Below are 20,365 nucleotides of genomic sequence, written 5' to 3'. Positions count from 1 at the left end.
GAAGTGAAGTGAAATTAGTCTTGGAACCAACTTAGGCAATAATCAGCATATGTTTAGACAACCATTCACAATGCAAGATCAGATAAAATATTATTTTAATAAAATAATATTTTAAGAATGACTTGCTGAATAAAACCAACCTTCTGGATGACCAATTCTCAACAGTGTTTAATTAGCTGCCTTTATTTATTAAAATAATATTTAAAGAAATATTATTTTGAATAAGAACCAAATCTTTGAGAAATGGGCTTAATTGTGTTACTTAGTTTAGTAAAGTAATATTTAGGGAAATATTTTACTGGATTGAAAACTAACAACCTTTTTGGGTAAATGATCTTTAGTAGGCCAGTATGTGTTCTTAGCTGTTAGCAGTTAAAGCTAACAAAAGAAGCTTATAGTTTATCATCAGAATCAAACACACACTTTAAAAATGCCATTAATAAAAGAGTTAAAATGCATAAGCGTGGACGGCGCGTTATGGCCGATCTTCTGTGTTTAAAATCACCTTTTGAATAAAGTTTGTCTTATCTTAAAAACACAAACACAGAACATATAAACTGAGCACATGTGCTTTGCAGATAATCTGCTAGCATTAAGATGGCTGAGTTTCAACACAAACAAAACCAAACGTCATAAAACGAAAAATGTTTAGATTATTTCATTCTAAACTACTTCTCTCTGCCCAACACTACCTGTTACGTGAACCGTGCTGAGGAAACGTTGTCCGGGCGACAAAGTTGAATAAAGCATCCACAGTGAACAAAGGGTTAACTTCAGCTAACTTCCGTAGCTGTGGGGGGCGGCTTGCTCTGCCCGCCGGCCAAACTGCTCGTTACTGCTGTAACCACGGTGATGCAGTCCTGTTGTCCTTCCTTCAGACCAGGAAAAACTGCTCCACTTGGCATTGTAGAGACAGGGTCTCTGCTGGGAACTCTCTGGAATACAGTTTGCTTCTGTAGGCATCAGAGAGAAAAGTCAAGCAACGCTTATACCTTAACTACCCTGTTCATGAATAAATACCGGATACACAAACAGCAATTCATTCCTACTTAGAGTGTCATACGATTGCATGATCGTATGACACTCTTGGATCCAGTTTGAAGAGTTATGTCTGTTTGCCAGCAAAGAGACATTAGCGCGCTGTGTCCCTCCATCCAGTTCCGTTGGGGACCTGCGTGGAAGAGGTCAGTTTATTGCAAAAGCGGGGTTTTTATTCGGACAGTGACGTCACGGGAAGTCCGCTGTTATTCCCCGTTTCTGGCTGTGCAGGAAGTAGGTTAATGCGATTTATTTTGAAAGTTCCAGAAAAGTTCGTACTGGCCTTTCATTTTGTTCCCATGGCTGGGTCCCAACAGCTACACTACAGTAATGTTGTCAAAATGTTAATCTGATGCCACTTAAACTGTATGAGATGTTTGTTGTTAGTTTCCACCTTAACAACATGTTGTTTGTCTCTAAAAAGTCTCTTTAGGCTCAGCCTACACGTTGCTTATAGAAGAGATAAAATGTCCATATACAATCAGATGCAGCTGCAGTCAAACAATCACACTATTATTATATCAGACAGAAAAATCAGTTACACCTGAAGCAAATTGTCATAGAATATGCATTGGAATGCAGTTATTGACTAACCTTGATCTGCCGACGCCAGAAGATGTTTTGTACTGACAAAAGATACATAAACACAAATGTTCACAAACGACTGCAGCAATTACCTCAGTGGGCTGGCTGTTTACTCCTTGCTCAAGCCATCTGTCCTAGCAATGGCATTAACCATTTTATGTCCCTTTTCTCCATCTTTAGGTTGTTCCTTCCCTTAAATCAACTATTTCAGCAGTTTCAAAACCTGGGAGCAAAAAGTGCTTCCAGCAGACAGACTTTTATTGGGGGGAGTGAGAAGAAATTCATTCTCGTTAACCGTTTACTTCCCTGGAGGTCACCCACATTCCTGCATAGGTGATCTCTGTAGCCAAAGTGCCCACTCCATCCTTTTTCTGTGTTGTCAATAAGTGGCTACATATTCATTCCACACATTCCCGTTACAAAGGTCTTTAAAAATCAATAAAACAGTTCATGCCTGTGTAGAACAATAGTTCATCGGACACTGGATCCAAATGTAGACTGATTAGGATTTATTTGTGCTACATATTTTCAATATTTATAGGGTATTTTGCTCTGAAATGTGATATTAGGCCTTTAATTACTGACTGTGATTATCTTGTTTCTTTGTAAGTACAGCCTAGGAATAATATGGCCCTGATGATGCCACAATGTCAATATTTGCCATCTCATCTTTTATTACTAACATGTTAATAGTTTTTTTTAGGAATCCAGACAGTACCAATTTTATCTTCACGTGTAGATTATGCAGTATGTTTGCTACAACAAAACAAAATTTATTAAGTTATCAGCAATAATTTGTGTGGCGCCATAAGACTCTGTATTAGGTTTAACTGTACTAAACATCAAAAATCTTTGTTGATAGTCATTTTGATATCTTCAGATAATTCAAACTTGTGATACAACATAATGATTAATCTTTTCCTCCACTCTGTGAAAGCTCAGTGGATTATTTGCTGCAAGAATCAATAGAATATTTTAATAATCAATAGGCAACAGGATCGACATGTTTCATTATTTCACCTCATCATGCTCATATGGATGAAATCTCAACAGCCACTTTTGTACTGTGCATAGCTGCTCATTAAAACATGTCCCTGTGCGATCAGCCAGACACATAGCAGAAACCTGGGGCATTTAGGCATGGAGAAATGACCGAGGGGATTTGCAGAAGTTCAAACTTAGCATTGAGTGGCAAAAATATGATTTCAGATATTTTTGGCAAAGTCAGGTTCCAGACTGGCTGCTCAGAGTGTTGATTTTCACACTCTGCTATCTCTAAGGGCTTAAGGAAAAGGCAGAAAAGGAATAACACATGCAGTGAGGCACGGTTTTCTGGCTGAAAATAACTTGCTGATGGCAGAGCTGGTTAAAGATGGTGGAAAAGGAACAAGAACTCAAAAATTGTCATATTTTAGAAGTTAAAACAGACCAACACTGTGTGTATGCCTTACTAGCATATACAAATGGAGGCTTGCATTGTACCGTTAACAACTAGAGTAAAAATCTGAATAACCTTATTTGGTGTGTTGGTGTGTGGTGTGTTGTTGATTTAAGCGTAGGTGAAAGTATTAAATTTTCCTCCCTTAGTCCAAAAACAAGCATGTTAGGTTAATTTGGTTTCTCTAAATTGCCCTTAGCAGTAAATGCATGTGTGCATGGTTGTTTGTCCAGTTTGTCTGTTTTGCACTGTGATGGTACAGGTCCTTCTCAAAATATTAGCATATTGTGATAAAGTTCATTATTTTCCATAATGTCAAGAAGAAAATTTAACATTCATATATTTTAGATTCATTGCACACTAACTGAAATATTTCAGGTCTTTTATTGTCTTAATACGGATGATTTTGGCATACAGCTCATGAAAACCCAAAATTCCTATCTCACAAAATTAGCATATCATTAAAAGGGTCTCTAAACGAGCTATGAACCTAATCATCTGAATCAACGAGTTAACTCTAAACACCTGCAAAAGATTCCTGAGGCCTTTAAAACTTCCAGCCTGGTTCATCACTCAAAACCCCAATCATGGGTAAGACTGCCGACCTGACTGCTGTCCAGAAGGCCACTATTGACACCCTCAAGCAAGAGGGTAAGACACAGAAAGAAATTTCTGAATGAATAGGCTGTTCCCAGAGTGCTGTATCAAGGCACCTCAGTGGGAAGTCTGTGGGAAGGAAAAAGTGTGGCAGAAAACGCTGCGCAACGAGAAGACGTGACCGGACCCTGAGGAAGATTGGGGAGAAGGGCCGATTCCAGACCTTGGGGGACCTGCGGAAGCAGTGGACTGAGTCTGGAGTAGAAACATCCAGAGCCACCGTGCACAGGCGTGTGCAGGAAATGGGCTACAGGTGCCGCATTCCCCAGGTCAAGCCACTTTTGAACCAGAAACAGCGGCAGAAGCGCCTGACCTGGGCTACAGAGAAGCAGCACTGGACTGTTGCTCAGTGGTCCAAAGTACTTTTTTTGGATGAAAGCAAATTCTGCATGTCATTCGGAAATCAAGGTGCCAGAGTCTGGAGGAAGACTGGGGAGAAGGAAATGCCAAAATGCCAGAAGTCCAGTGTCAAGTACCCACAGTCAGTGATGGTCTGGGGTGCCGTGTCAGCTGCTGGTGTTGGTCCACTGTGTTTTATCAAGGGCAGGGTCAATGCAGCTAGCTATCAGGAGATTTTGGAGCACTTCATGCTTCCATCTGCTGAAAAGCTTTATGGAGATGAAGATTTCATTTTTCAGCACGACCTGGCACCTGCTCACAGTGCCAAAACCACTGGTAAATGGTTTACTGACCATGGTATCACTGTGCTCAATTGGCCTGCCAACTCTCCTGACCTAAACCCCATAGAGAATCTGTGGGATATTGTGAAGAGAACGTTGAGAGATTCAAGACCCAACACTCTGGATGAGCTAAAGGCCGCTATCAAAGCATCCTGGGCCTCCATAAGACCTCAGCAGTGCCACAGGCTGATTGCCTCCATGCCACGCCGCATTGAAGCAGTCATTTCTGCCAAAGGATTCCCGACCAAGTATTGAGTGCATAACTGTATATGATTATTTGAAGGTTGACGTTTTTTGTATTAAAAACACTTTTCTTTTATTGGTCGGATGAAATATGCAAATTTTGTGAGATAGAAATTTTGGGTTTTCATGAGCTGTATGCCACAATCATCCGTATTAAGACAATAAAAGACCTGAAATATTTCAGTTAGTGTGCAATGAATCTAAAATATATGAATGTTAAATTTTCATCATTACATTATGGAAAATAATGAACTTTATCACAATATGCTAATATTTTGAGAAGGACCTGTATACTGGTGGTCTCCCAGGGTGATCTCTGCCTCTTGCCCATTGACTCTCAGATATAGGCACCATTATTTCTGTAATCCTGCATGGATAAACTGGTGTAGACAATAGATGGATGCTCCATGATCTTATGTAAAATGTGAGGATCTGTGATTTTAAATCCTATAGATTATCGATAGTGTACTCACAGAGAGCATACAGATAGTGAATTTTCTTTCGCAGAGACAATCTGGTTATAGCTTTAGCACAGACTGAGGGTTGAGATCTAATCCAGCATGCTCAGTTCTTGAATTAATATCCAAATGAATGCTTCATGAGTCATGAGTTTACCTATATTAATGTCAGTGAGCAATGCAGAGATAGAGGCAGATTTACAGAGGAGGAGGGTTTGTTGAAGCTCAAGGCAGAAGAAAAGAGAAAGAGAGCTGTGATGAAAAAGAGGAGGTCACGATAGGAGTGTGTGCATACTTTATGTCTGCATGTGAATGTGCAAATGACTGCAGGCTGTGTTTTTTACAAAAAAAAAAGGACACACAGTGAACAGGACACACAGGAGCTGTGCTCTGTCAACCTGCAGGTTCCCAGCACATGCATACACAGATCTAAGCTATAAATGATTCCAGTGGCCCACCCAGGAGAAACACTTTTCTTAAACTATAAACTTCTCTGGGAAATGGATCAACTTAAAATATTAGACTTTATACTATCTAAAGTGCTTCTGTAGAGACTTTCTGAAAAACCCTCCATTTATTTTTGCACCACTTTTGCTTTTATTTAATTTCCAATGAATATTTCAATTTGTGAAAATACAGTGCATTGCAAAGGTATTCATACCCCTTGAACCCTTTCACAGTTTGTCATGTTGCAACCACAAATTTATTTTGATTTTATTGGAATTTTATGTAATAGATCAACAGAAAGCACCTTCACTGACAGGCTGGGCAAGGAGAGCATCAATTAGAGAAGCAGCTAAGAGGCCCAGCCGCAGAAATCCAGCTAAGCTGGAACCAAACCTTTGAGAAGCTAAAGACCTGGGGTGGAGGTTTAACTTCCAACATGAAAATCACCTTAAACAAACAGTCAGATCTACAATAATGAAAGCATATTCATGAGTTAGAATGGGCAGGTCAAGGTCCAGATGGTTTTCAATCAATCTGGCTGAGCCTGAGTTATATTGCAAACAAGAATTGGGGAAATGTCAGTCTTTAAATGTGCAAAGCTATGAGAGACATATCCTAAAACATCTGAAGCTGAAGTTCAGTGAAAGGTGGCTCTACAAAGTATGGACCCAGGGGACACATTTGACACTTTTCAGATTAAAAAAAAAAAATTTATATAAAGGTTCTTTTTTAAGATATTTTTTCGGCACTAGTGGCCTTTATTTTTCCATTTTTTGACAGTAGGTAGACAAGAAAGAGGGGTAGAGAGAGGGGGAGACATTTGGTAAATGTCACCGGGTCCGGGACTCGAACCCGGGACAGCCGCCATTCGAGGACTGTAGCCTCTGTATATGGTCGCGCGCTTTCACCCCTACACCACCAGCGCCGCCCATGAAGGTTCTTTTTTAAGTATCAATTTCGTTTCCTTAACAGTTATGCAGTACGTGCATACCTCTTTTCTAGTAATACAGACAACCCAACAAGCTTTTACCCTAGAGCCACCAAACTGCACCTACACTGCTCACACACTGACATGCAAATAAATAGAAACCTTGAGGTTTAGTGCATTACTCAAGACTACATTAACATGTGGTAGGGAAAGCTGGAATCAAACTCACAACCTTCCCATTTCCAGAAAACTACTCTTTTCAATAATCCACAGTCTTGATATGTTTGTATTGGTCCATCACATAAAATCCCAGTAAAAACCTTAAAGTTTGTGGTTGTAATGTATCATGTGAAAAGGTTTAAGGGCTTTATGCTTATGCTTGCCATTCTGTTTCATTGTACACATGCATGCCTTTTAAACCTGTCTTCAGTGCTCACGTCTCATCTATACGTGTAACCAGGGACAGCAAGCTGACCATGTTGCTAAGGGAGTCGCTAGGCAACATGAACTGCAGGACCACCATGATTGCTCACATCTCCGCCTCACCCAGAGATTTCTCCGAAACGCTCTCCACAATCCAGATTGCTTCACGCGTCCTCCGCATGAAAAAGAAGAAAACTAAAGTAACTGTGGTGAGTTTGACGTTTGCTTAACAGAGTTTTTTACTTCAAAATAAAATAAAGCTGCAAATTAAACACAATGTATTAATGTCCAGCTAAGATAAAAAAAATTATGTTGAAAAGTACTTGTAACTAATTGTGCTGTTCAACTGATAATCAGCAAAGTCATCAATCTTATGACAAAAACCTGCTCTACATTACCCTTGACTGTTGTAATATTAAATGCATGTTTTATTTTCAGAAGTTCCTGCAAGGCAACTAAAAGAAAAATCTTTTAAACATAAAGTGTTTATGATGAGTTAAAAGGGATGTAATTTATTACTTTGTTTATTATGCATGTTCGCTTTTTTGAGAGGTGTTGAACAGAGTAGAAAAGGTTAAGCTGAAAGCCACAAACCACTAAAACATATCAGATGTGAAATGTGTCTATTAGATACTGTAAGATATAGCAGGGATGAACAAACTGAATAACATTTAGGTTCTGATCTTCAATCTTGTGGGGAGGCATTATTGATTGATTGATTGTACATTGAATTATTTATTTATTTTCTGAACATCTGGTTTTGTTGATATAGTAGCATTGACCAAAAACACAGTTTTATGACCTTAAAACATTAATTAAAAATATATCACATGAGCTGATTGATTTTATTTTTCAATATCTTCTATTTTCTCATGCTCAATATAATCTGTGTTATTATTATTTTTATATGCACCATTATTTTAGCAGCAGTAATAATAATAGTATTCTGTGTTTAAAAATATATATCACATAAGCTAACTGAATCAGAATCAAAATAAGCTTTATTCACCAGGTTTGTGCACAACAAGAAGGAAATTGACTTCTGTTCTACTTCTCAATCAAGATATTTAAAATATAAATGTATCAAAAGAATATATCAACTAAGCTAACTGATTTTATTTAAAAACAAAATACTATTATTAAAACTACTGCTGCTAAAATAATGTTGCATACTGTTATATTTTGTATGTATAAAAATAATAGTTATAAAACCTGTTCATATTTAATAAATCTAAATGTACAGATTATACTGAGGGAGTTGCATGTTGCAAATGTTTGTTTCTTAACGTTGTTACCTTAAAAAGCGTGATGGATGGTTTTCTTCAGATAGCTGTTTTTTCTACCAATAAATTCTAATACAGATGACTTTGACTTTTTGATGAGGGTTAAAGGTTAGTGTTTTCACTTCCTCTATCATCACACACAGCTGCCCCCCTGTTGGGCGAGCGGTACTTTGCACACAAGTTGTGCAACAGTTTAAAATGTAGGAGTTTGAAAAGCATGACTTTTTAAACAAAAATTTGGGCTATGCATACTTGTGATTTTTTTTATTTTAGATGTGTGGCTGCTATCAATTCAATAAAGAAAAGAATAAAAAAAACAAAGCTAAAACATTTGATTTTTCTTTATCGACTTCTTCTTGAAGCAATATACATCAAGCTCCTCTGGAGGAGAAAGCTCATGCGAGGAGGGTCGTATGCGTCGTCCAACCCACCTGCGACCTTTTCATCACCGTGGTGACGCTGACTCTGAACTGCCGCTGCTGAGACTATCCAGTGACCCTGATGAGTACTCGAGCAGCGAGCAGTCCTGCGACACAGTGATCTACGTGGGCCCAAACGGGGCGGCTGTGTCTGACAGAGAGCTGACCGACAATGAGGGACCTCCGGAGTTTGTGCCGATTGTCCCAGCTTTGCTCCGAGGAAAATTACCAGAGCAGCATCAAATACATGGGCAATGTCAACCAGCTGGAGCCCAGAACAAGGTGAGGGGAATGTACAGCTGAAATCAGATATTTATATACACGTTACAAAATGATACATGACATGCTCATTAACATAAATTTATATAATTCATATAATCAGCCTACAATTTTCTTGTTTTAGGTTAGTCAGGATTACCAAAATTCTATCTAGTTACTAAATGCCAGAATGAGAGTGATGTTTACAGAAAATGTTATGTTTCAGTCTCTTCAACAGTCAGAAGTTTAAATACAGATTACTTTGCCATTAAACAATTTCAGAAAGCCAAGATGATTATGTTGTGGTTTTGTAAGTTTTAAATGGTTTATTCACAATATTTGTGCATAGGGGGCACATCTGTTATTTGTTTTTAACACAACACCTTAAAACATTGCTTCCTTAAGTGACATCATGGGAAAAAAATGAAACAGAGAATTGTGGACCTCCACAAGTCTGGTTCATCCTTGGGTACAAATTCTAGATTACTGAAGCGGCCACGTTCATCATTAAAAAAATTATATGCAAGTATGAACATGTCTCAGGCAAGATGGCGCCGCAGATGGTCGCCTCGGCGTGTTGGTGCGCATTGTTTTGTTTTGTTTTTTGCTTTAAAACGGTCTTCTGTGATGGTACCCGGAGCTCTCTCACCAGAGAAGAACTCATGAACATCAGGGCTACTACACCAGAGGAGTTATTTCCAACATTTCTACCTACTGCTCTGGAATATTTGGACATTCTGGTCAAAGGTTCCGCTCACCTTTGTTCACGCGGTGAAACGCCGTAAGAGAGGTAAACGGGCTGGGCTGCTGGTACGTCTTCGCCAGCGTGGACTATGAACACCTTTACCTGGAATATTTCTCTCTAACGTGCGCTCACTTCCCAACAAAATGGAGGAACTACAACTGCTGTTGGGGAAAAACAGGGACTTTTATTCGTCAGCAGTTTTGTGCTTCACGGAGACGTGGCTGTGTGGATTAATACCAGACTCTGCGCTGCAGCTGGCAGGATTCCAGCTCTACAGAGCGGACAGAGACACGGAACTCTCCGGCAAAGCGAAAGGTGGAGGAATCTGTTTTTACCTCAACAGTGGTTGGTGCAACGACGTGACGGTGATTCAGCAGCACTGTTCTCCAGACCTGGAAGCCTTCATCATAAACTGTAAGCCTTTCTGTTCCCCCCGTGAGTTCGCTTCGTTCATCCTGGTCGGTGTTTACATCCCGCCGCAAGCTAACGTGCAGGTCGCACAGCGCATGCTCGCCGACCAGATACTGAGTGTGGAGCGGACCAACCCGGACTCCTTAGTAATCGTCGTTGGTGACTTTAACAAAGGTAATCTGACCCACGAACTCCCCAAATATAGACAGTTTATAAAATGTCCGACCAGAGAGGACAACATTCTGGATCACTGTTACACCACCATTAGAGACGCTTATCACGCCGTCCCACGTGCTGCACTTGGCCAATCCGACCACATCATGGTCCACCTGATTCCTGCATACAGGCAGAAACTAAAGCTCTGCAAACCTGTTGTGAGGACGACAAGGAAGTGGAGCAGTGAGGCTGTGGAGAATCTCCAGGCGTGTTTAGGCTGTACAGACTGGGATGTGTTCAGGACTACTACCAACAGTCTGGACGAGTACACAGAGGCTGTGACTTCCTACATCAGCTTCTGTGAGGACAGCTGTGTACCATCATGCACCAGGGTGAGTTACAACAACGACAAACCCTGGTTCACAGCTAAACTCAGAAGGTTAAGAATGGATAAGGAAGAGGCCTTCAGGAGTGGGGACAAAGACATATACAGAGAGGCTAAGTACAAGTTTGGCAAGGCAGTGAAAGAGGCCAAACGACTGTACTCTGAGAAGCTCCAAAACCAGTTCTCAGCCAACGACTCTGCGTCTGTCTGGAAAGGGCTCAAGCAAATCACCAACTACAAGCCGAAAGCCTCCCACTCCATCAACGACCGACGCCACGCCAACAACCTGAACGAGTTCTACTGCCGCTTTGAAAGACAAAGGGACAGTCCTGCAACCATCCCCCACGATGCCCCCCAACAGCTGCAGCCACAATCCACCACCCCCACCTCCCAACATCAAGAGGGGCCTTGGCACCTCCAACCCCCACCCTGAAGTTCCCCCCCCCCCACCAGCCCCCTACCCACGCCGAGGACGGCTCTTTCCATCCAGGAGAGGGACGTCAACAAACTCTTCAGGAGACAGAACCCCCGGAAAGCTGCTGGTCCGGATTCTGTCTCACCAGCCAGCCTGAAGCACTGCGCTGATCAGCTGTCTCCAGTCTTCACAGACATTTTTAACACCTCACTGGAGACATGTCATGTGCCAGCCTGCTTCAAGTCCTCCACCATCGTCCCTGTTCCCAAGAAGCCAAGGACCACAGGGCTTAATGACTTCAGACCCGTCGCCCTGACCTCTGTGGTGATGAAGTCCTTTGAGCGCCTTGTGCTCTCACACCTAAAAGACATCACCGACCCCCTCCTGGACCCCCTGCAGTTTGCCTACAGAGCCAACAGGTCTGTAGATGATGCAGTCAACCTAGCCCTTCACTTCATCCTCCGGCACCTGGACTCCACAGGAACCTACTGCCAGGATCCTGTTTGTGGATTTCAGCTCTGCCTTCAACACCATCGTCCCAGTTCTGCTACAGGAGAAGCTCTCCCAGCTGAGTGTGCCCGACTCCACCTGCAGGTGGATCACTGACTTCCTGTCTGACAGGAAGCAGCGCGTGAGGCTGGGGAAGCACGTCTCTGACTCCCTGACCATCAGCACCGGTTCCCCCCAAGGCTGTGTTCTCTCTCCTCTGCTCTTCTCCCTGTACACCAACAGCTGCACCTCCAGTCACCAGTCTGTCAAGCTTCTGAAGTTTGCGGACGACACCACCCTGATCGGACTCATCTCTGATGGTGACGAGTCTGCTGTACAGATGGGAGGTGGACCATCTGTTGGACTGGTGCAGCCAGAACAACATTGAGCTCAACGCTCTAAAGACAGTAGAGATGGTTGTGGACTTCAGGCAGAACCCAGCCCCACCTGCCCCCATCACCCTCTGTGACTCCACAATTGACACTGTGGAATCTTTCCGCTTCCTGGGAACCATCATCTCCCAGGATCTCAAATGGGAGCCAAACATCAGCTCCCTCATCAAGAAAGCCCAGCAGAGGATGTTCTTCCTGCGGCAGCTGAAGAAATTCAACCTGCCAAAGACTATGATGGTGCACTTCTACACAGCCATCATTGAGTCCATCCTCACCTCCTCCATCACCATCTGGTACGCCGCTGCTACAGCCAAGGATAAGGGCAGGCTGCAGCGTGTCATTCGGTCTGCTGAGAAGGTGATTGGCTGCAGTCTACTGTCGCTCCAGGAACTGTACACCTCCAGGACCCTGAAGCGGGCAGGGTAGATTCTGGCTGATCCCTCCCACCCCGGTCACAGACTCTTTGAGACTCTCCCCTCTGGCAGGAGGCTGCGGTCCATCCGGACCAAAACCTCACGCCACAAGAACAGTTTTTTCCCATCTGCCACCAGCCTGGTTAACAAAGCCCGGAAACCACCCTGACACTCTCCCTTTCCCCCACACCCCCCCTTTTTTTGCTGACAGGACACCTGTAACCTGTAACTCTATGCTGTTACATTAACGCTCAGCATTGACTGCACTGCATTACTTGCACAATGATCACCTGCACTGTTGTACCGCTCTTGCATCTTGTACTGCTCTATATTTACTCTCACTCACTTAAAACTGTGCACATATATTTATATTATATTGTAGATATGTTTATACTGTTTAATTTGTACTGTATTGCACCGACTACGCCAAAACAAATTCCTTGTATGTCCAAAAACGTACTTGGCAATAAAGCTTTTCTGATTCTGATTCTAAACACGACAGAAATGTCCAGCCATCACACCGCTAGGGAAGAGACAGGTTCTGTCCCCCTGAGATTAATGTATTTTGATGCAAAATTTGCAAATAAACCCCAATGCAAAAGTAAAACACACTGTTATGGGCTGGCAGAAACCATTAAAAGACTGTCTTTATCCGCAGTAAAACAAGTCCAGTATCAACATAAGGTAAAAGGCTACTGAGTGAGGAAGAGTTCATCGGTCCAAAAGCAACCTCAAACGCCAGGTTCCAGTTTATCAATGCACTTTGTGAAAAAGGCTTTAATTTTTAAATATATGTCCTGTGGTCTGATGAAACTAAAATTCAAGTACATTTGGAGGAACAATCGGAAAGCCTTCAAGCCCTAGAACATCATCGCAGCTGTGAAGTACAGAGGTAGCAGAATCATGCTGTGTGGGTGTTTTGCTAAAGGAATGACTGGTACATTTCACAAAACATAAGGAAAGAAAATCATGTAGAAATATTGAAGCAACATCTCAAGACATCTTCAAGGACGTTAAAGGGGACATGTCATGCTCCTTTTGTTGCGGTCTCTTTAAATGCTATTGAGGCACTTCCCACCCAGCCCACCCCATGGCAAAAACAATGCAAAACTATTTATGTAATAATACTATTCAAAACGCGCAGTACGGTTATGTCCTCAAGGAGCTAAGAGCAGCACACAGCGCTAACATAAGCAGAAGGCACGATGCTACTGCTATCAAAACAATGGTCAGGATGTCATACACACAATAAGATGTCTAAAATAAAGTTTGTTGTCATTTCAGCTTTATTTGCAGCTTACCGCTCTGCATCCGTCGTTCCCATAGACCGAAGGAACTGACTGGTTAATGAGATGAAATATTTCGGCAAATCCTTCTGGATACTGGCAGAGTTTGCTGAAGGCACTTGTCCTTGAAGGGGGGACATTTCCATGAAAAATAAAATTTAACCTGGCCCTTTGAAGAGGACCTGATGCTGGGGGACGATGTAATGAATTGTGTGGGTTAATACACCCAACAACCGAACATTTAAAAACATCCACTTTCAGGGATGACATACTGGAGCTTGGAATGCAAAATCGCAGCAAGAAATAAAAATGACAGGTTCGCGAATTGGTCAGCCGGAAATGCATGACTTAGTTTAGCTCTTCTGCAGCAAATACTGTGACGTAACAGTTCAAAAAATGCAAGAGAGAATAGAAAAAACGGAACAGCCTGAAAAATATGACCCAAATAGAATATAAAGATATTTATGGAGAGACTAAATTCATTCTGGAGAGACTAAATTCAACTTTTCTGCACTCCTACAGGCTGCAAGTACAAAATAAAATGTATTTGAGGGCTAAAAAAGTGGATTTTGCAATTTTCCCCTTTAAAGCTTGAGCCCAAATATGGTCTTTTAAATAGACAATGTCCCTAAGCCAACATATTAGTTACAAAGTGCCTTAAGGACAACAAAGTCAACATTTTGGAGTTGGCATCAGAAACTGATCTGATATTTCATTCAAAGCAGCATTAGGTGATTTATATCTCAATGATTTCTTCTCCTATATTTTCAGTCTACGATAGACGAACAGTCCAGTGGCTCAGCCCAACAGCACCCCTCGCAGTTACTGGTTGGTCAACCGTTGGCCCCTGTCCCAGAGGAAGGAGCTGAATGTCTCAAATGCAACACCTTTGCTGAGCTGCAGGAGAGACTGGACTGCATTGATGGCAGTGAGGAGGTGACAGATGCTTAATTATCATAACCTTTGATAGGATTATAAAAAGGTGAAAAACGCATTCAACAATCACCAAGAGTGGGTTGTTGTTACCAAACTGAACATCGATCATATCAGAATATATTTGGTTTAAATTATTGAAGATTTTCTGTCTGTAACATTTGCTACATTGTTAATATGGTGGTTATTTTCTTTTCCTCTCAGTTCCTTGTTTTTTTTATATTGAAAGCTGCATTTACCACATAGTTTTGCTAAATAATAAAGCTCAACAATTTTGAAAAATAACTAAAATAGTAAATAAAAGCAAAACAAGATATTTAAAATATTGTCAGCAGTTACCATCACTGCTAATATCATGTGGAAAAAAAGGCAGGTTGATCTACTGAAGCAGTTACTCTATCCTTTTCAATAGGTGGCAAAATTTCCCTTTGAAGAGGTTCCTGCAAGCAAACTAAGTGCCAAACAAGAGTCATGTCCTTCCTCATCTGCTTCTGGCTCTGCAGATGTGCTGGATAAAGAGGCCAAAACTGGTAATTTACTCAATATACTGCCTGTGCTTGAAGTTAATATCTCCCAGCGTTTTATCAAAATCCGCAACATGTTAAAAAACAATAGTTCTCCTTTTCCTCAGAAGCAGCAACCTCTAGAAGGAGAAGCAATGACCAGCAGCTTCAGGAGATCAAGGAGGTGGTGGAGGAGGCAGAGTTGGCCCAGACAATGATCCACAGTTTAGCTCAGGTCACTGGATGCCCCATGGTTACCAGCTCCAGGAACATAACTGGAAACAGCAGCAGCATCATCTCCAACCCCTTACACAAGGCAACAAACTCTGAGTTACATGACAGGTGAGAACTGCTGGCATTCTGTATGTCAGCTCAACTTGGCCATTTAGATGTTGCTGTTGTTCTTTGGGGGAATATTTGACGTCAACTGTCTCCTCTTGCAGCCGTGAGAATCTAAATGTCGTCGGTCATATTGAGGGGAAGGGCCGTCCTCTTGGATCACCCCGCTTGGGCATTGCAAGTCTGACAAAAACTTCAGACTACAGGTGGAGCATTAAAGTGAAACAATAATTTTAATATATTCACATGAATCCATTCCTGCGCTTTAACAGCTATTTCTAATATATTAAAATATTATTTTCTTCATTGTTTCTCCTTCCAGGCCTCCATCTTCCCCATCACAGCGATGTAAGGTGTACACGCAGAAGGGTGTGACGCCGGCAACACCCCCATTGTCCTCACACACCCTGGCTCAGGATGGCCAGGCTACTGATGCTTTGACCTCCGACAGTAATTAATTTTTCTAAAATGATAAACATTTTTTAATGATTTTTTTTACATTTTGAAAATGTTAACCTGTCGTCCTTAACAGATGATAATATATCACGGGATGGCAAAGCTGCTGCATTTTAATTTTAATGAGTATGAATAAAAGGTCCTCTAGTAGGTCGGCTGACACACATCCAAGATATTTTCCACAAATTGTCTTTTTATATGAGCTAAAATCACACTAAATATAAATGGTAGTTTATAACAGATACAGGTACCTTGAAGCTAATTTCCCAAAACCTTATATGAACTTGCAAAACAGATTGCATTCCAATGCCAACTGTGTTTCTGTGACTCTGTAGACAGTTTGGCGGCAGACAGTGGCCGCTCCTCCACAGAGTCCCTGCTGTCCAGGACGTCTCCTGCAGGCATGAGCCCACAAGTCCGAGAGCCAACTGCTTCCCTCTCTGCCAGCCTGGGCTCAGCCGAGACACTCTGTGATGATGACGTCCCACCAATACCTTTGGACATGCACAAAGATGGTGATGCAAATAAGAAAGACATAAACATTAAAAAACAGTGACTGAAGAATATACTTGTAGTCATTAACAATGTAAAAATAATAATAGATTTTTTCTTTCTTTCAATCCTCAGCAGCAGCAGTATCTGTTGGAGGAAGAGGGCCTCTCCTGCCTGGGGAAGATGAAGTGGTGTACGCCATGGCCTGCAGAGATGATGAGGACATTGTTGTTACAGATCTTGTTGAAGACCAGAGCTTGGTCGGTCGTCCAGTGAGCATCATCAGCTTTAACAGCGACTGTGGCTCTGAAGCTGCTCTCGCTTTAGAGTCTCAGCCTATCTGCATTAGAAGTGATGCTGCTGTAGATGGAGCCATGGAAAATTATCACTTGTCTTCAGGTCTCGCAGCAAACACAGGGGTTAAGGAGGTGGTTGCAATGGCAGAGGTTGGTGGAGCAGTTTGACCTTTTTGTTTGGGTGTGTGCCTAAAGAAGACTTACAGTGCCTTGCAAAAATATTCAGATATTCACCTTCAACTTTTCCACATTTGATCACATTACAAAAAAAACCTTCAGTGTATGGAATTTGGATTTTATGTTATAGACTAAACAAAATGGTGGATAATTGTGCAGTAGAAGAAAATAGATGCATGACATTTAATATTTTTTACTAATAAATACAAATCTGTATAGCATGCCTTGCATTTGTATTCAGCCCCCTTTATTCTGACACCCCTCTATAAATCCAGTTTAGCCCTTTGTCTTTAGAAGTCATCTGTAGAGAATTGAGGCAGGGTTATGTTTTGGAACAATATCCCATACTTTGAACATCTCACAGGGCGTTTTCACTCCATCATCTGAACAAAAGAATAAGAATCAGCTTTATTACCAAATTTGTATAGGGAATCATGGAATTTGACTCCGATACACTTTTCTCTCAAAAATAAAGAATATATTTTTTTAACGTACATATACACAATTGACTTTACAATGGAATATAAAGTGAGATCAGTCCAAGTATAGGTATTGTTCTGGAATGCTGAATGTCAAGTGTTCATTAGAGAAACAGCCTGGAGGAAGAAACTGTCTCTGTGGCAGCTGGTTTTAGCAGACAGCGCTCTGTACCGCCACCTGAAGGTAAAACCCTAAACAGTTTGTGTGCAGGGTGTGTGGGGTCTGCAGAGATTTTAGCTGCCCTTTTCCTGACCCTAGACCTGTATAAGTCCCAGATGGAGGGAAGGTCAGCCCTGACGATTCTCTATGCAGACTTGATTGTTCATTGCAGTTTGGACCTGTCCTGTTTTGTGGATGAGTCAAACCACACTGAGATGGATGAAGACAGGACAGACCAAATTATGACAGCGTAGAAGATGACCAGCAGCTTCTGTGGAAGATTGTACATCTGGAGTTGCCTCAGGAAGTACAGTCTCTGCTGGGCCTTCTTCTGAACTTTGTCTATGTGTGAGGACCATCTCAGGTTTGGGGAAATGGTGGTTCCTAGGAACCGGAAGTGGTCCACAGCAGACACAGTGTTGTTGAGGATGGTGAGGATGGTGTGCAGGGGTGGGGTTCTCTGAGGGTACACCATCATCTCCACAGTCTAGAGTGGTTAAAGTTCCAGGTGGTTCTGACCACACCAGCATACCAGCCCATCCACCACCTGTCTGTATGCAGACTCATCACTGTCTTGGATCAGTCCAATTACAGTGGTGTCATCTGCAAACTTCAGGAGTTTCACAGACAGGTCTGCTGAGGTGCAGTCATTTTCTGATGGTTCTTGTGCGGGAGAAGATGCTCCGCAGCCTGCTGTTGCCGGTCCTTCAGGAAGCTGGTGATCCACTGGCAGGTGGAGGCCGGGACTTTGAGCTGGATGAGCTTCTGGTGGAGAATGTCTGAGTTGATAGAGTTGAAAGCCGAGCTAAAGTCCACATACAGGAACCTGGCGTACATCCCTCCCTGGGTGGTCGAGGTGTTGTAGGATGAAGTGTAGTCCCAAGTTGATTTCATCATCTGCTGACTTGTTAGCAGGGGGCTTGTGATGTCCTTCAGGTGCTTCAACACCAGTCGCTCAAATGTTTTCATGACTACAGACATCAGGGCGACAGGCCTGTAGTCATTTAATCCTGGAATGGTGGGTTTCTTGGGTACTGGGTTATGGTGGAGCGCTTGAAGCAGGAGGGAACCTCACACAGCTCCAGTGACTTAATGAAGATCTCAGTGAAGATGGATGCCAGTTGGTCAGCGCAGGCTCTCAAGCATGATGGGGAGACATTATCAGGTCCTGAGGCCTTCCTTGTTTTCAGGCACTGAAAGAGCCTATGTAAATCTGCCTCTGAGATCCTTAGTGCAGGCAAGGGTTCTGAAGGTAGGAGGGTGTTTGGTGTATGGCAAGAATTTGTGTCTGAATGGGATGTGGAGGAGTTGGGCTGAGGTGTGAACTGCTGCTTTTCATACATGGAAGTCTATGTCACCACTATCTACCTAAACTGACAAGCAGGGAAAGGGAAGATTAATCAAAAAAGCAGCCAAGAAGCCTATAGCAACTCTGAAGGAGCTGCAAAGGTCCACTTTTCAGGTGTGAGCCTGACAACTATTATCCATGCACTTTACAACTCAGACATTATTAGAGAGCAGTGGCAAGGAGAAAACCATTGTTGAAAGAAAACTATATGACATTCAATTTGCAGCCAAAAGACATGTACTAGACACATAAATGGTGTGGAAGAATGTAATTGCTCTGATCAGATTAAACCAAAAATGAACTAAACAATCAAAAAAATCATAAAAGCTACACATCACCCTGAACGTCCTTTTCCCATATAGTGAAACAAGGTGGGGGATGCAGGGATCTGGGGGTTATTTCAGAATTGAATGGAAGGATGGATGGTGCTCAATACAGGGCAATACTGGTAGAAAACCTGGTAGAGGCAGCAAAAACCCTGAGAGCTGAAGATGTCTTCAACATCAACTTGAACTTGGGTTCTTCCTTTATATGGCTTGTTGCGTTTTTATTTTAACAGCTGTTCTGGCATAAAATTTCACCCCAACTGACACTGGAACAGCAGGTCAGTGACCCTAAAGATACAGCCTGAAAAAGATAAAAAGAATTAAAAGTTAAAACCTGAAGCTGTAACTGGAGCGAATGGTAGTTCCACAAATAGTTTTTTCAGGAGGACTGAATACAAACGCATGCCACACTTGTTACAAAAAGTAACCAAATATAAATTCTTCCCCCTTCAGAATTACTTTATGCGAGTATATATCATAAAATCCCAATAAAAAAGTTGTTTGTGGTTTTATTGTAAAAAGTTCAACGAGCTGTAAATACTTTTGAAAGGCACTGTAGTTAACTAAAGCAAATATCATTGTCTGTTGGATTTCTGGATGCCTGACTGTGCTGCTCACTGTTGCAGGTGGCAATGGCCAAGTTGCGGACTGGCGAAACTTTAGCCATAGGAATGTCAAACCCTGGTTCACCCATGTCCTCCTGGATGAGCGATCTCAGCATGTGTAGTGAAGCAGATCAGTCTCTGCACAGCTTTAGCCAGTCTCAGAGTCAGCAAGGAGAGGCTCTAGCTGATTCTGAAACCATCCAAGGCTTTGGGGTTGAGGTTCTGGATAGTTGTGGGAGTGGGAAAAGCTCAAGAAGAGGGAGTCTGGAAGGAGACCTGGTTCTGTCAGAAAATGTGTCAGATAAGGGCACTTTAAACAGAGACAGGAAGAAAAAACTGCCACCATCTATGGCGAAAACTAACATTCAGATTCTGGTTGGATCTGGAAATGTCTCATCTTTCAAGACTACCGTAAGTGCTCACCCTTGCATGATTGTCAAACCTATGGTTATACATGAGCCCACGATCCTCTCCTCTCCAACAAAGACTGCTTTTATGAAAGACCAAGGGAAAGCAAAAGCAGAATTTTTGGCCTCCATCTCCAGTGAGATAAGCTTTGAAGACCCCTGGCTGAAACGTGGAATGGACGAAGGAAGGCCCAGAGAACTTATCTGTGAAGTGAAGCCAGAGAAGAGGGAAGTAGATCCTATAAAGAGCCATGAAAGGGACTTCTACAGGGATGGTAAGAAACAAGCACATGTT

At 42.2% G+C, this 20,365-nt stretch overlaps 1 protein-coding gene across 2 annotated transcripts in view; it reads left to right on the top strand.

Annotated features, from left to right (window-relative positions):
* Positions 1–20,365, top strand: part of kif26ba (kinesin family member 26Ba) — a 156,742-nt gene that overhangs the window by 117,720 nt on the left and 18,657 nt on the right. Inside the window, exons 12-22 of one of the 2 annotated variants that reach the window (XM_047363574.1) lie at positions 6,935–7,106; positions 8,543–8,881; positions 14,321–14,485; positions 14,895–15,012; positions 15,114–15,327; positions 15,429–15,530; positions 15,647–15,774; positions 16,116–16,295; positions 16,408–16,718; positions 19,685–20,074; positions 20,150–20,345. In XM_047363574.1, coding sequence (XP_047219530.1) covers positions 6,935–7,106; positions 8,543–8,881; positions 14,321–14,485; positions 14,895–15,012; positions 15,114–15,327; positions 15,429–15,530; positions 15,647–15,774; positions 16,116–16,295; positions 16,408–16,718; positions 19,685–20,074; positions 20,150–20,345 — 2,315 coding nt within the window. Of the gene's footprint in view, positions 1–6,934; positions 7,107–8,542; positions 8,882–14,320; positions 14,486–14,894; positions 15,013–15,113; positions 15,328–15,428; positions 15,531–15,646; positions 15,775–16,115; positions 16,296–16,407; positions 16,719–19,684; positions 20,346–20,365 lie in introns of both variants that reach the window. The other variant, XM_047363573.1, reaches the window with a different exon arrangement.

The sequence above is a fragment of the Girardinichthys multiradiatus genome, chromosome 4, assembly GCF_021462225.1.
Source record: "Girardinichthys multiradiatus isolate DD_20200921_A chromosome 4, DD_fGirMul_XY1, whole genome shotgun sequence".
NCBI classification, from domain to species: Eukaryota; Metazoa; Chordata; class Actinopteri; order Cyprinodontiformes; family Goodeidae; genus Girardinichthys; species Girardinichthys multiradiatus.
This window is presented reverse-complemented; position numbering and strand designations above follow the sequence as displayed.